The sequence below is a fragment of the Lathyrus oleraceus genome, chromosome 1 (genome assembly GCF_024323335.1).
Source record: "Lathyrus oleraceus cultivar Zhongwan6 chromosome 1, CAAS_Psat_ZW6_1.0, whole genome shotgun sequence".
Lineage (NCBI taxonomy): Eukaryota > Viridiplantae > Streptophyta > Magnoliopsida > Fabales > Fabaceae > Lathyrus > Lathyrus oleraceus.
Window position 1 is genome coordinate 460,470,527 of NC_066579.1, and position 14,551 is coordinate 460,485,077.

A 14,551-nucleotide genomic window follows, 5' to 3' on the forward strand; every position below is an offset into this window, starting at 1 on the left:
TAGTAGTCATTTTATTTCTATCTTTCCATATATAACCAAAGAATGGAAAAGATTCTTCAAGAGTCTCAGGTCCCAAAAGTGCATGATAAATACCGCCAAAGTCCAATACTGCAGAGAAAATTAAGTGAAGTACTCCACACAAAATATGGAAAGGTGGTCGATAACTTTCCCTCCTGGACCTACCCCAACCTAGAGTTGCTAGATGGGGAAGTAAAATTAAACCTTGTTCATACATGGGCTTCTCGGATATGAAATGAGCAACTTCAAATAGGTTCATTGCTCCGACCCAGAATACTATTAATCCGGCATGGGCTACATGGGCCCCCAGTAGTTTACCGGATAAATTGATAAGTCGGGCATTCCCGGCCCACCAAACAAAACCGGTAGTTTCTGGTCACAACCAGTTAAAGCTAAAGTTCCATTAAAGAGCTTTTCCACGCGGTAGAACCTCCTCAGGGAATATAAGGTTTTCATGAGGCTGATCTTGAGTCGCCATCACGAATCCCTGGTTTAATAAGCTTTAGCACTTTGAATGAAAAATGGAGATAACAACTGCTGCATTAGGTATACCTTTTCGCCATTCAACAATTTCTGCTTCTTCTGCGTCAATAACTGATTCATCTTCTCAAACACACTTTCCTTCAAAATCCATCAAATTTGTAAATTCCAAACCCTTTTCCGCAAGAAAATCACCCAAGCTCCAAATTATGCATGCTTCCGATTTGCCTTCTACACTTACAAGGTACTCTTATTCTTCTTCATCTTCTTCTTCCTTTCCTGCTTTTATAACTACTATTCTTCACTTCAAAATTTATATTTAGGGTTGGAGAAATGTTGACAGTGAAAGAACTCAATGTCACTTTGAACCATTTCGGTAATTCAAACAAATTTAACAATATCTCTCAGGTAATTAATTGCTTACTTCATTTGTTTGTTACTAACTCCCTCTTTGGATAAACATTTAAGCTAAATTAAGTGCTTACGATGTAAGCACTTGTCTATGTTTATGTATAAGCTCCTTTGGATAATCAACTTAATTTGTAGCTTATAGCATAAGAGTTTATCATGATAAGTGTTTATGTATAGGGTATTCATACAACAAAAGATAAAAATATATGTATTATCTTGGAGACTATGAAAATAAATTGAAGTGTGTGTTTGGTTCTGAGGTAAGAAGAATTGATTTTGAATGAATTGATTATGTAAAATTGATTCTAGCTAAAAGTGAGTTGAAGGTAAAGTGATTTTATGTTTGGATAAATTTATGTAAAAGTGAGTTGAACAGTAAATTGCATTGTAAAAATCATATTTAAACTCAAAAGCTACCGATTCTAGCTTCAAGTAGAATCAATTCTAGAGACAGAATCAATTCTAGAGACAGAATCAATTATACTTTAAAAGAACCAAATACCTCAAAATCATTCCAAAATCAATTATGCACCTCTAGAATTGCTTTTGGCTTTTCCAAAAGTTAAACCAAACATATACAAAAAACGGCTTACAAACAAGCCATAAGCCGATTTTATAAATTCTCTCAAGAATTTCATAGGTGTTTCTGTCTTTAGATAACTTCAAATAAGTTAATCTAAATAGGCCCCAAAACAAAGTCAAATTGTTTTCATATAAGGCTTATAGGTATTTCTATTAGCTCTTTTCATAAGCTATTTCTGTTGGCTGTTTCATAAGCTCTTTCAAAAAGTCTGGTAAGTGCTTATATCAATAGTTAGTAGATAAGGTCAAATAAGTTAATTCAAACATGCTTTGAATCATTCATTCATTCATACCGAACTTATTTACCACGACTACTGTATCTGCTGCAGCTTTTTTTATGGATGCAAGAGAACAAGAAGATTGATGCATATTCTTATTCGCATTATATAAAGTTCATGGCCAATAAACTTGATGCTTCCGCGATACTACAACTGTATAACAACATTCAAGATGCATCGGTCAAAGACAATGTTTATATATGTAATTCTGTTCTCCGTTGTCTACTCCGGAATGGCAAGTTTGATACCACCATTAAACTCTTTCGCCAGATGAAAGAAGATGGTCTAGTTCCGGATCTTGTTACCTATAGCACCGTATGTAATTCTTTCCTCCATTGTTTTGCTGTGTTTTTGTTTCACCGTAAATATGTACCATGTCGAATTTAGGTTTGAATCTTTCTTGCGGTCTAACTTTTGTTCACATTGCCAGCTTATTGCAGGCTGTGTTAAAGTAAAAGATGGATATTCTAAGACACTAGAGCTAATTCAGGAATTGCAGGATGATAATCTGCGAATGGATGATGTAATTTATGGTGCAGTTCTGGCAGTGTGTGCTTCCAATGGTAAATGGGAAGAAGCAGAATGCTATTTTAACCAGATGAAGAGTGAAGGTCGTTCTCCAAATGTTTACCACTATAGCTCTTTGATCAATGCTTATTCGGCATGTGGAAACTTCCAAAAAGCTGATGTGCTGATTCAAGATATGAAATCAGAAGGGTTAGTACCAAACAAGGTTTGTTTTCCTTGTCTTTTTTACAAATTTTACAAAATTTCAGACGAAAATCTGTGACAAGTAGTTAATCATACATGTGGCGTTATATTGGTTGCAGATCATTTTGACAACCTTGCTGAAGGTATATGTTAGAGGAGGTTTGTTTGAGAAGTCAAGAGAATTACTAGTCGAACTAGAATCTTCGGACTATGCTGAAGATGAGGTAATAGTAATCTCTCAATTGAACAAAGAAGGTTTTTCTTTTGTTTTTTCTGCATCTGAAATATTTGTAAACCATTTCATAGCATTATCCAGACTATGTTAATAATGCCTAAAGTTTATTTCATATCGTAAATTCTATATCCTTCTTTAAACGCTTTCTATGTCTTCTCTTTTTGAGTGTCTTATCTGAATAGTTTGGATCTGTACGCAGATGCCGTACTGTGTTTTGATAGATGGCCTAGCTAAGGCAGGACAAATACATGAAGCCAAAGTAATTTTTGATGAAATGAGGAAAAAACAAGTCAGGTCTGGTAAGTTAATGTTTGAAGTTTCCTTCAATGAAATAAAGCACTGTGTGTGAAGAAATCTACATAAATGTTTAGTTATTTTTAAGGGATTTACTGACTAGTCCATCTATTTTATCCATTAAGAATATTATACCGCTGCTGGGTCTTTATTATACAATCTTTAGTTCTGGTTACTCTCCAAGATTGGGATCCTTAACACAGTAGTAATTTACAAATTTAATTCCTACTTGCAGATGGCTATGCTCACAGTATCATGATATCGGCATTTTGCCGAGCCAAGCTTTTTCAAGAGGCAAAGCAGTTAGCCAAGGATTTTCAAACTACCTTAAACAAATATGATGTAGTTATAATGAATTCAATGCTCTGTGCTTTCTGCAGAGCAGGTGAAATGGAAAGTGTGATGGAAACTCTAAGAAAGATGGATGAATTGGCAATCACTCCTGATTACAATACCTTCAATATTCTAATCAAATACTTTTGTAGTAAAAACATGTATCTATTAGCTTATCGAACAGTGGAGGACATGCATATTAAGGGCTATCAACCAATAGAGGTACGCCGTTTCGTTTACGTACTGATGTTGAATGGTAGGGAGAAAAAAAGAAGATTTTAAATGTGAAGTTGCAGTAGATTAAAAGAAACCAAGAAAGCTTCATTTAATAAATTTTGATGTGATTGTGTTCTATCTATTATTTGTTTAGTCACCAAATAAAAGTTCTTCTCTTTATAGGAGCTCTGTTCTTCTTTAATATTCCACCTTGGTAAAGAAAAAGCTTATTCAGAGGCGTTTTCTATTTACAATATTCTGAAATATAGCAAGAGAACAATATGCAAGGCACTTCATGAGAAGATTCTGCATATTCTTCTAGCAGGAAAGCTTTTGAAAGATGCATATGTAGTATTCAAGGTATTCTTGTAGGTTTTAGGAATATATAACTTTTTTTTCCAAGTACCATCGTGGTTTCATTTGACGGATCTTATCGTATTCAGGATAATGCATCATTTATTTCTGGCCGTACCACCAAAAAATTTGCAAGTGCGTTTATGAAGTCGGGTAACATCAATTTGATCAACGATGTTATGAAGACACTCCATAGTTGTGGCTACAAGATTGATCAGGTAATAATCTTTTTTTATAAGATAATTAGTTCATGGCTTAATTTTCTTTTTTTGTTTTTAAAATAACCACATCCACACTAACATCTACAACTAAATATCGTGTTACAAAAACCTAATATTAAACCTAATTGTTTCATCTGTTCACTATAAAATTAATTATATCCTCCCTGGTTGCAGGATTTATTTGAGATGGCTGTATCACGCTATTTAGGTCAGCCCGAGAAGAAAGACTTGCTTCTGCACTTACTAAAATGGATGCCGGGTCAAGGTTACGTGGTTGATCCATCAACAAGGAACCTAATCCTCAAAAACTCACACTTATTCGGTCGACAGCTCATTGCGGAAGTATTGTCCAAGCAACGAGTTAAGTTAAAAGCCCAAAAACCTGAGTAGATAAAGTATGTGAAATTTTGCCATTGATAATATAATTCTAGTCTTTGTTTGTACTGATAATTTGATCCTCTTTGGTTCCCAAGATCTATAGGACCATGCACCATACATTGCCTCACTCATTTTTTTCCCTTAACCTTTTTAAATTCTAATGTTACAGATGGCCGATTGTATATAAACAGATGTAAGTGTAACATGTCAAATAAATCATTTACTTTTTTTAGTTCTCGTCAATAACATCTTAGTTTACAAAGTGAAACATCACTTCAAATGCTCATGTTGAAATTCAAATGCGCAATACCTTAAGATTTTGAATGAACATACCTTCAGTTTTGAATGAACATACCTTCAGATTGTGGTATTAGTATAACATACCTAATGCATAATGTTTATGCAATGCCTGCTGTTTATTATTGTTGACAGAAAAAGTAACTTAGTACTGATTATGCTGGAAAGACAATAAGGTAAGGTATAAACAAGAAAAATCATAAATCATAAAGTGCCTAATTTTCATCTTTGTTGGCCCTGCTAATACTTCTTGAACCTACAATAACTTCAACAGTCAAACACAGGTATGTCAATTGGATACAAATGGATTCTATCAGACCATGCACTCTTTACATTTGGATCAATATCAGAAAGGCACTTCCACACTGCACTGTTACACTTGAATCCACTTCCAAACCCAATTTGCCAAACTTTATGTCCTTTCTTTACTCTTCCTTTTGCTTCCAAATAGCTTAGTTCATACCACAGAGAAGAAGATGAAGTATTTCCAAATCTATATAATGCCATCCTTGAAGCTTCTCCATCTTCCCTTTGCAGCTTCAGATTTTTGACAATGCCATCTATTACTGTCTTACCACCTGCATGTATACAGAAATGCTCAAAAGCTTTCTTGAAATTTGGTACGTACATTTCTTTATCCTCGGCTGCCCATATTTTTCTGCGAATCACTGACAGCCCGTATCGAAGTTGCTCGGAATATGGCAAGACAAGAGGGCCTAAGTTTATTATATTGATCCTCAAAGCTGAAGAAGCTACACTTAACAGCGATCGCGAAAGCGAAACGCCTACAACATTGTTTTCGTCAGGTTCCTGATAAACAGACTGATATGCTTTGTCTTTTGATCCCAAATGTGTTCTCACAAGATGTTGAAGCTTGTACTTGGCTATTCCTTTGTCTTGATTTTTGTTGGATAGTAAAATGGCTGCTCCTCCCATTCGGAACAGCGCGTTTGCGATAAGTTTGGATTTCGTATTGCCATTATATCCATTTGGAGCTACAGCTTCCATGCTTAGAATTAAAGCCAGTGAGTTTTTGTGAACTTTTAGAAGATCTTTCACCAAGCTTACTGACAATAACCCAGCACTGCAACCCATTCCACTTAAGCTGAAACACTTTACATTACTTCGAAATCCAAACTTGTTAATGATGGTTGAGGTAATGCATGGTGTGGGACAGAAAATGCTACAATTTGACACAAGGATGTCAATGCTCTTAGGATGCACATTGTGTTTCGAAAGAAGATCTTCGACGATTGTAAAAAGAACCATTTCGGTTTCTGCTTGTGCATGCTTTATAGAATTACCAGGCGGGAGCTCATGAACCGATTCTGGCATGCAAGCCTCGACTCCAATACCGGATTTCTCTAATACTTTGGTATGAAATTCTATGTTTTCTTTTTTGAAGTTACACCATTTAAAGTGTTCTATGAAATGGGAGTGAGGAACTCTCAAATTATCAGGAGGTAAATAACAAACATAGTCAATAAGGTAGACACTAGTAGATTTGAAACAAATGTAAAGTAATGTGAGAATTAATGCTATCACTGCAATGGATTGTGTCACAGAGATTGAACCTTTGGATATGGCAGATAGGTTTAAGAAAGAGAAGTAATTGGATAAAAGAGCTTTCATGATCATGAGCTTGAACTTAACCATTTGATGTTTGGATTTGGTATATTAGTTTAAGTAGAAGGAAGTTTTCAAATGCAACTTTTCTATCCCTTTCTCATGCAGTGTGTCATTCCCTTTATGTAACAAAAATTTTGCAAACCAAAATATAAAACTTGCTTTTGCAATCAAAACACTTGTTGTTTTGTAGTTCCCCTTTCTTCTCCCCCTAAATAAATGCATTAATTTGGGAAATGCAACCAAGCACGAAGTTTGTGTGTTTTTAATTGGCCATCATCACAAAGTTTGTGTGAAATAACAATCCATATGAACAACTTTGAATTTTCACTCAAATAAATGAATGTTTTTAAGGGAAATTTGCAACTTAAATTGGCACTCCCCTATAACGATATATAAACAAAAAAGAAAAGCAACAGAAGACAACACTGTTATATTTGTGATTTCTGAATGGTAAAAGCACAGTAAATGTAACATAATGCAAATTCAAAATCAAAAGGAAACTCTTGTAATTTCTCTTATTTATATTCTAGTACACATTGTTTGCAACAAATTCCATACAATGAAAGAATAAGTGACCAAAAACTGAAATATGTACTTTTCATAAATAAGCAAATACAAACTTAACTTCACCCGCTCCAACAAAAATGGTTTCCTTCCTCACTTTTACCTCAGAATAATAATCACTGTAATAAAACAAAAGACAGAGCCGTGATAAGCATGCTCATGCTGCTCTTAGGCTCTTCCTGTTCTTAGGCTCTTCGACAAACGCTCATAGTACTGCCTTTGCTGCTCCAGAAAAAGAAGGGGGAAAAACAATGTGAATTTGTAAAACTAATTTATCCAACATAAGATATTAGATTCCATGTGTAAAAGAAATTTCGCATAATGAACCATACCTTGTCCGACACAGACGGAGAAAATTTACTTAGTGCTAGCTCAAAATGACTTGTCTTAATGGTCAATGAGGTTGTCTCACTTGAGCTCAACTTCTCATCAAGAGCAGTCATTCCTGCTTCATTCATCTGAATACACAAGAAAATCAGCAAATCCCGAAATGTACTCTTTTTCTTAGAGCAAAGACGATACCAAAAGTACAAGGAAAAAGAGTAGATACATACCACTTCTGCAAGATCGGCACCACTAAGATTTTCGCATGATTCCATTCTTCCAATGGCATTCAAATCCACACTAGAATCAATATGGTTATTCCTTGCAAGAGCTTTCAATATCAAAACCCGGCCATCTGGGCTTGGAAGAGGAACATAAAGCAGTTTACCGAACCTACCAGGCCGCAAGAGAGCACGGTCCATCACCTCGGGCCTGTAGAACGAAACTACGTGAATACAGCATGATGTGGAAGTCAAATGACTAATTAGAGATTCGAGAAGAAAAACTACATGTACCTATTTGTTGCACCAATGACAAATACACCTCTCCGATTCTCAGCACCGTCTAACTCAATAAGCAACTGCAGTTTTATATAATTGTCTCATTTTGTTATAAAGAATAAGTCAGTATGATAGAATTTTTTCGTTCCAAAAACTAGAAATTGTTTGACCTGGTTCAATAGTCTTTCAGTAACCCATCCACCTTCTTTACCACGTTCGGTAGTCAGAGCATCAACCTGAAAATGGCAAAAGTTGAATCGCACACGCATTGAAACTTATGTTTCCGTTGCAAACTATTTTACAATAACTTAGGTTTAACGGGCATTCAAAAAAGCCCTTCATAGACAAATGAAATAAATCATAGATAAAACCACAAAGGCCTTCATAGACAACATTCTTAGGATAAGAGAACTACAGACCTCATCAAAAAATAGTACACATGGTGCACAAGTCCTTGCACGAATAAACAATGTCCGCACCGCAAGCTCGCTTTCCCCGACATACTTATTTAGAAGCTCGGGTCCCTAAGGATTCAATGAAAACAGTTCAAATATCCAAAAAAAAAACGCTTTATTAAAAACAGAAACACTTTCTGTAAACCAAAGTTAATGATAAAGGATGGAATATTTAGACCACACCTTAATATGAATGAAATTAGCTCCCGCCTCATTGGCAACAGCCTTGGCAATAAGTGTTTTACCACATCCTGGAGGTCCATATAGTAAGAATCCAGACTCGAGATTCATCCCGATTCCCTGAAATGGTTAAATCCAATAACACTGATCAGTGATTGTCTTGTGAAGCTGTGATATACAACTTACCATAATTTTTCATTAAATAGTTAAGACAAAATCAATTGATTAATTTTTAAGATAATATTTAGTATGAGAATTGGAGAACATAACCAAATTATTCATGGAGATTTTTGAAAAATAGTAAACATAAAAGGAAAGTAATGTAAAATGAGATAGATTTTCTTCATTTAAATTTTAACATAATTTTGGCTGACTAGTTCAATAGAGAAAAAAGAAAAGTTAAGAAAAATATAAAAATTGATCGTGCTGCAATTTGCAATCGTCTTGATTGTACAGTTGTACAACAACAACCAAGCATTGTACCACTAAGTGGAGTCGTCTACACGGATCAAATTATACCATGATGTTCTATCCTAAACCATGTTTCTATCCAAATCATTAATCTCGAGATCTATCTTAATAGTTTCTTTTATAGTTTTTCTAGGTCTTACTTTACCTCTAGTTTTTTTACTCGTCTCCATTTGATCTACTCACAACAGAATCTACAGGTCTTCTCTCTACATGTCCAAACCACCTAAGTCTATTTTCCACCGCCTTTTCTACTATAGGTGCTACCCAAACACTCTCTCCAATAGTCATTTCTAATCTTATCTCGTCTAGACTTGCCACACATCCAACGCAACATCCTCATCTTTGTTACGCTTACTTTATTCTCGAGTTGATTCTTAACCGCCAAATATTTTGTCCCATACAACATCGCAGGCCATACCAATCTCCCATAAAAAATTTCCTTCAACTTGAGCGGTACTTTTGTGTCACATAAAACTCCTGAGGCTCTCCTCCATTTCAACCATCCAACTTGAATTCGATGGTTTGTATCCTCTACTAATTCTCTATCATACAGACCCAAGATATTACATACAACAACAAACAAATAAATAAAATATATTGGGTCCTGCGTTCCTCAATCCCTTCCCTAAATCACACTTCAGAATAATTACATCCAAAATCACTTCAGAATAATTACATCCAAAAATCTATGTTGTTAATCCTGGAGAGCAGCGCATAGCACCTACCCCCTAAAATGCTTTAAGGGATAGCAAGACAGACAGAATTGCAAAGACTAAAAATCAGTATGCACCCCGCTATTGTTGACAGCGGCTCGCAGGCCAAAAGCGCCGCATTGAACCCTACCACTGCTACGGTATTCCGCTATAGCACTCTATTAACAACATAGTCACAAATGAATTAAATAGTGATAGAAAACAAACTTAGAGCAAAACTCAGTCGAGGAGTTGAATTGCTGAAATTGGGTAATTGCAATTTACATCAAGACAGAGATGACCGGAAGGTCTGGCATCCGAAGGACTACCACCCCTAGATGTAAGAAAAAAATGTTTCAAACCCAAGCCTAGGCTATAATCCTCAACACAAAACGGACTCCCTAACTCAGCTCACCCATTTCCTCGAAAACCTATGTGCACTACTGCCTCACAATAACAAATTGTGTCTCTTCTAACAGTCTTGGGTCCAACAGAATTTCTTTCTCACATTTAACTTTCCCCTGTAGATCTGGGATCATTCCTATGGTTTGGAATTACATAAATCCAAAACATGCAATGCACACCCCATTTCCTCAAAAACTTATGTTCACTACTGCTGCCTCACCATAACAAAGTATCTCTTCTAACAGTCTTGGGCCCAACGGAATTTCTCTCACATTTAACTTTCACCTGCTGACCTGGGATCATTCATATGGTTTGGAATTACATAAATCCAAAACATGCAATGCACACCCCTTAATTCATTCAACACCTTTTAATTTACGACTACATATTTCTATTTATATAACACACAGAAAAACTCAACTGAATGATTTGACTATATAATGGAGACAATCACAAAGATATAAAAAAGACAATTTGACTTGATGATATTTTATTTTCTCTAAACTGTTCGATCCACAAGTTGAATTTACTTAATAGAAATAACATTAAAACGAGTAGATTTAAGAATTACCTCATACAGCTCAGGATATTTAATACGCCTTACAATATAGCGATCAAACTCATGCCTTAATATATCAAGCCCGCCAACATCTTCCCATTTAACATTAGGAATGGAAGAGAACCCTTCTCTTCTTGCTGAAGGCTGCACCATTTTGGCTGCTTCCTGTATAAATTCCCAGATATACATGATTATGTTTTTCAGGCATATAAATGTTCAAAGGAAAATCAAAGACAAAACTTACAAGACTATAACAGAATTTTTATCTTTGTATAGAGAGAGATGTCAGTTGGAGAGAATAAAAAGTAGAGGATAAAAATAATACTGATTTAGAAAAAGGCTACAGGGGAATAATAATAATAATAATAATAATAATAATAATAATAATAATAATAATAATAATAATAATGAGTAATAAAAGCACCTCAAAATCAGACATTTTTATAGCAGACTTATTTATTTCTTCAGGCAACCAAGGTTCTTTCCACCAGCCTTGAGTATCCTCATCCATGCTATCTTGAGATAATTCACGCTTCCTTTCATCAAGTATCCTCTTCATTGCCAGAATACCAGCTTTGTTAGCCAGAGCAGTCAAATCAGCACCAACAAACCCTGGCGTAGACCTGGCTATTTTGTGCAGATCAAACGAACCATCAAGTTTAAGATTGCGAGTAAGCACTGAAAGGATCTCCACCCTGGCAGATTCATCGGGAACGCCAACAAGAAACTCACGATCAAACCGACCAGGCCGTCGAAGAGCGGGGTCAAGAGAATCAGGCCTATTTGTGGCCCCGATTACAAGCACATAGCCACGAGGTTCATCAGAACTCTCTGGTTCATCCATGGAAGTCATTAACTGGGTCACAATTCGTTTCTCCATCTCACGCTGTAAATTCTCTCTTTTTGAAGCAATTGCATCAATCTCATCAATAAAGACAATTGATGGAGCGGTCCTTTTTGCTTTATCGAAAAGCTCTCTAATATATTCTTCAGATGCACCTAAGTAAGAAAGGAACAACTATTCAAGAAAACAGTTCTAAATCATCCAATAGTATATACGAAGCAATGACAGTCACTAGTTTGAAATGAAAAATGCAGAAGCATTCTGCAGTTGCCAGCTAAATAATTTGAAACTCCATTCTATAATGAACAGACTTGTAGAAAAAGAAACATTAAAGAATCTCTCAATAACTATGAGTTTATTAAACAATAACCTCACATATAATATAACTCAATTGATTCAACAACTCTCATTTAACCTATCTATAAACACCGATTTATAAGGACTTTCATAACCAAAGAATCATAAATCTATTTAAATTGAAAACTCTAACAAACTAAAAGCTAATCCAAACTAAGCGTAAGAGTAACAAAAATGGCAGAAACTAAAAGCTAATCCAAACTTATCCAAATAGTAACAAAAATGGAATTGAAGTATCCACAAGTAATAATTGATACATTGAAAGTCAATTCTATAATGGACAGACTTCAGTTTACTTTAGGTTAAGAGTGATCTAAGACTACGCACCAATTGGGATAAAGTCATTCACAATTACTTAAAAAAAAAATTAACATTAGAAGAATCTTGCAATAACTATTGAGCTTCTTAAACAATATAGTATAACTTAATTGATTCAAAAACTCTCATTGAACTTGTCTATAAGCACTGACTTATAAGGACTTCAATAAGCAAAGAATCATAAATCTATTAAAATTGTAAAAGTCTCACAAACAAAAACCTAATCCAAACCAAGCTTAAGAGTTACAAAATTGCCATAAACTAAAACCTAATCCAAACTGATCCTAATTGAATTATCCACAAGTTAAAGTTGGAAGGTTGCAGCAATACCTGAGACTCCAGAAATCACCTCCGTAGCTGAAATATGATGAAAAGGAAGACCAGTTTCATTGGCTATAGCATGAGCAAGTCTAGTCTTTCCACAACCAGGTGGTCCATGCAACAAAATTCCAGTAACTGGTTTCACCCCTAAATGTCTAGGCAATTGAGGATTGCACAATGACACAATATCCATTATCAACTCCTCTATAATAGCCTTCATTCCACCCAAATCCTTAAACATCGGCCCCCCTTTCCCTTTCATCTCAACATCACCGCCGCCTTTACCGCCACCAGTATTAGAAACCGAACCCTTGCCACCAGTATTAGAAACCGAACCCTTAGAGTGTTTCCCTGTTGTCGCGCACGATTTGGATTTACCACCATCTGCATTCACAGTAATAGCGGCCTTACTTGTATTACCGATATCCAATTCAATGTTCTTTTCTTTTTCTTCCACCACAGGTACTGACTTTGTTGTTCCTGTATATGAATGTCGCAGCATATCCTTCATCAAGTCAAAAGCAGGTTCAACTTTCTCGCTGTAAATCCCGTCTTCGGATGTCGAAACTGCACCGTCTTCTTCACCATCGTCACTGCTAGCCGAAGCAGAACCGGAGGAAGTTGATGGAGCCTGCGAACTCATCCTTGCTTTAATGTGAAGTGCTTCCATCTTTTGCAATCTATCTTCAGATTCATCGTTAATTTTCTTGCGTCTCTTTCGAGAAGCACTTCGATTCTCATCTTCGTCATCGTTGCCGTCGGCATTGTTGTTTTGGTTATGGTTCCTTGTGGGAGTATTGTTGGAAAATTGAATAGCATCCTCAACAAGTCGAATTAGGGTTTGATACTTGGTTCGGTGGTAATCAGGGTAATTTGAGCGAAGATGATCGACGATTTCTTCGGCGGTTTTGTACATTGATTTGCAGGATTCAACTCGACGGCGAAGAGCGAACTGCAGAGACCCTCCTCCTCCACCGCCACCGCCGCCGCCACCACCACCGTTTCTTCTTCCCATGTTCTTCTTCTTCAATCTCATAAACACAAAACAGTGTGGGAAGTTAATTCGTTATGTCGCGTGTTAAGTAAACTAGGGTTTGGGGCTGCCGTTATGTTTATTATTAAGATTAGGAATTAGGTAGATACTTTTTCATATTTGTATATGCTCGCAATTTCAAAAACTTTTGTTTTTTTTATCATCAGGGTTTAGGAGCAGTTTTTAAACTTAAGATTATCTACCGATCAAAATAGTCGTTTCTATATGTTTTACTTTTAAGTTTTTTTAAATTATTTTCTAAATTAATTTTAAAAAACTGTTTAAAAAAATATAGTTGAGAATAAATTTATACGAGGGAAAAGAAAAAATATTTATAAAATAAAAATTCTTTTATGCATTTTATGGGTTACACACCACGCGAAAATATTAAAATATTCTCAAATTTCGAATATACATCTTTAGACGCACCAAATTCTAATTGAACGTTGAAATATTTCGAGATGCATCTCCGTTTATTTTACGGAGTTTCATTTCTTTAACGTATCAGAACAAAGTGTTTCATGTTATGTTTTGTTTACGTGTATTCAAATACAGATTTATAAGCGTCAAGTACCATGTTATGGGACGAGATTTAAATCATTCAATCGATATACAAAAATTACATTCATAAATTCAGATTATCCAAAAATGTCATATATAAATAAAAGACTCATAAATGTCAAAAAAGACGAGAACAACGATAAAGTAGCATGATGTCAAAATAAAATACAATTCATAGTACTGCTATTATATACTAATGCATTATTATGTATGTCGGGCTACATCTCATTTGCCTCCTCTGACTCTCTTGCCTCATCGGACTCCTCGATCATTAATCTTCCACCCTTGGCATTGTCTCTGATACATCAATTAATACCCACACATGTCTCCGCCATGATGGCATATATGACTTGCCTCTCATCAGACCCATCAGGAAAGATACATATGTTAACGCCTGCTTGTGCAATATCCATAATGTGACGGCATCTAGGCTAAACATCCCCAGCATGGTCTCACTATGTTTGTTCCTATTTTAGTATCTTCTGATGACCTGGTCTCGGTGGATCTCTTGGAGCAGTCTACACATATAC

The 14,551-nt window shown here is 35.6% G+C and overlaps 3 protein-coding genes across 3 annotated transcripts; 1 reads left to right on the plus strand and 2 right to left on the minus strand.

Annotated features, from left to right (window-relative positions):
- The first annotated feature begins 242 nt into the window (after positions 1–242).
- LOC127085536 (pentatricopeptide repeat-containing protein At1g10910, chloroplastic) lies at positions 243–4,743 on the plus strand. Its single transcript, XM_051026057.1, has 10 exons — positions 243–742; positions 822–906; positions 1,821–2,084; positions 2,200–2,502; positions 2,600–2,704; positions 2,915–3,014; positions 3,245–3,564; positions 3,742–3,918; positions 4,002–4,130; positions 4,308–4,743. Exons 1-10 carry the CDS (start codon positions 540–542, stop codon positions 4,521–4,523), a joined length of 1,902 nt encoding a protein of 633 aa, XP_050882014.1. The 5' UTR covers positions 243–539; the 3' UTR covers positions 4,524–4,743.
- A 332-nt stretch (positions 4,744–5,075) lies between these two features.
- Positions 5,076–6,712, minus strand: LOC127085547 (3-ketoacyl-CoA synthase 7). Its single transcript, XM_051026065.1, has one exon. It carries the CDS (start codon positions 6,462–6,464, stop codon positions 5,076–5,078), a length of 1,389 nt encoding a protein of 462 aa, XP_050882022.1. The 5' UTR covers positions 6,465–6,712.
- Positions 6,713–6,919: 207 nt separating this feature from the next.
- On the minus strand, positions 6,920–13,616 carry LOC127085525 (cell division control protein 48 homolog C). The gene is made up of 10 exons (XM_051026046.1): positions 12,437–13,616; positions 11,012–11,586; positions 10,600–10,752; positions 8,464–8,580; positions 8,245–8,349; positions 7,996–8,061; positions 7,841–7,905; positions 7,556–7,757; positions 7,334–7,459; positions 6,920–7,223 (listed from the first exon to the last, which is right to left on the minus strand). Exons 1-10 carry the CDS (start codon positions 13,461–13,463, stop codon positions 7,170–7,172), a joined length of 2,490 nt encoding a protein of 829 aa, XP_050882003.1. The 5' UTR covers positions 13,464–13,616; the 3' UTR covers positions 6,920–7,169.
- Between the last annotated feature and the right edge of the window lie 935 nt (positions 13,617–14,551).

Excerpts from the sequence above, each read along its gene's own strand:
- LOC127085536 (XM_051026057.1), top strand. The coding sequence starts at position 540 with ATGGAGATAACAACTGCTGCATTAGGTATACCTTTTCGCCATTCAACA. Across the intron at positions 907-1,820 it reads AATTTAACAATATCTCTCAG|CTTTTTTTATGGATGCAAGA; the intron begins GTAATTAATTGC and ends TATCTGCTGCAG. Across the intron at positions 2,503-2,599 it reads AAGGGTTAGTACCAAACAAG|ATCATTTTGACAACCTTGCT; the intron begins GTTTGTTTTCCT and ends TATTGGTTGCAG.
- LOC127085547 (XM_051026065.1), bottom strand. The coding sequence starts at position 6,464 with ATGGTTAAGTTCAAGCTCATGATCATGAAAGCTCTTTTATCCAATTAC.
- LOC127085525 (XM_051026046.1), bottom strand. The coding sequence starts at position 13,463 with ATGAGATTGAAGAAGAAGAACATGGGAAGAAGAAACGGTGGTGGTGGC. Across the intron at positions 10,753-11,011 it reads TAAAAATGTCTGATTTTGAG|GAAGCAGCCAAAATGGTGCA; the intron begins GTGCTTTTATTA and ends GAATTTATACAG. Across the intron at positions 8,581-10,599 it reads AATATCCTGAGCTGTATGAG|GGAATCGGGATGAATCTCGA; the intron begins GTAATTCTTAAA and ends TAACCATTTCAG.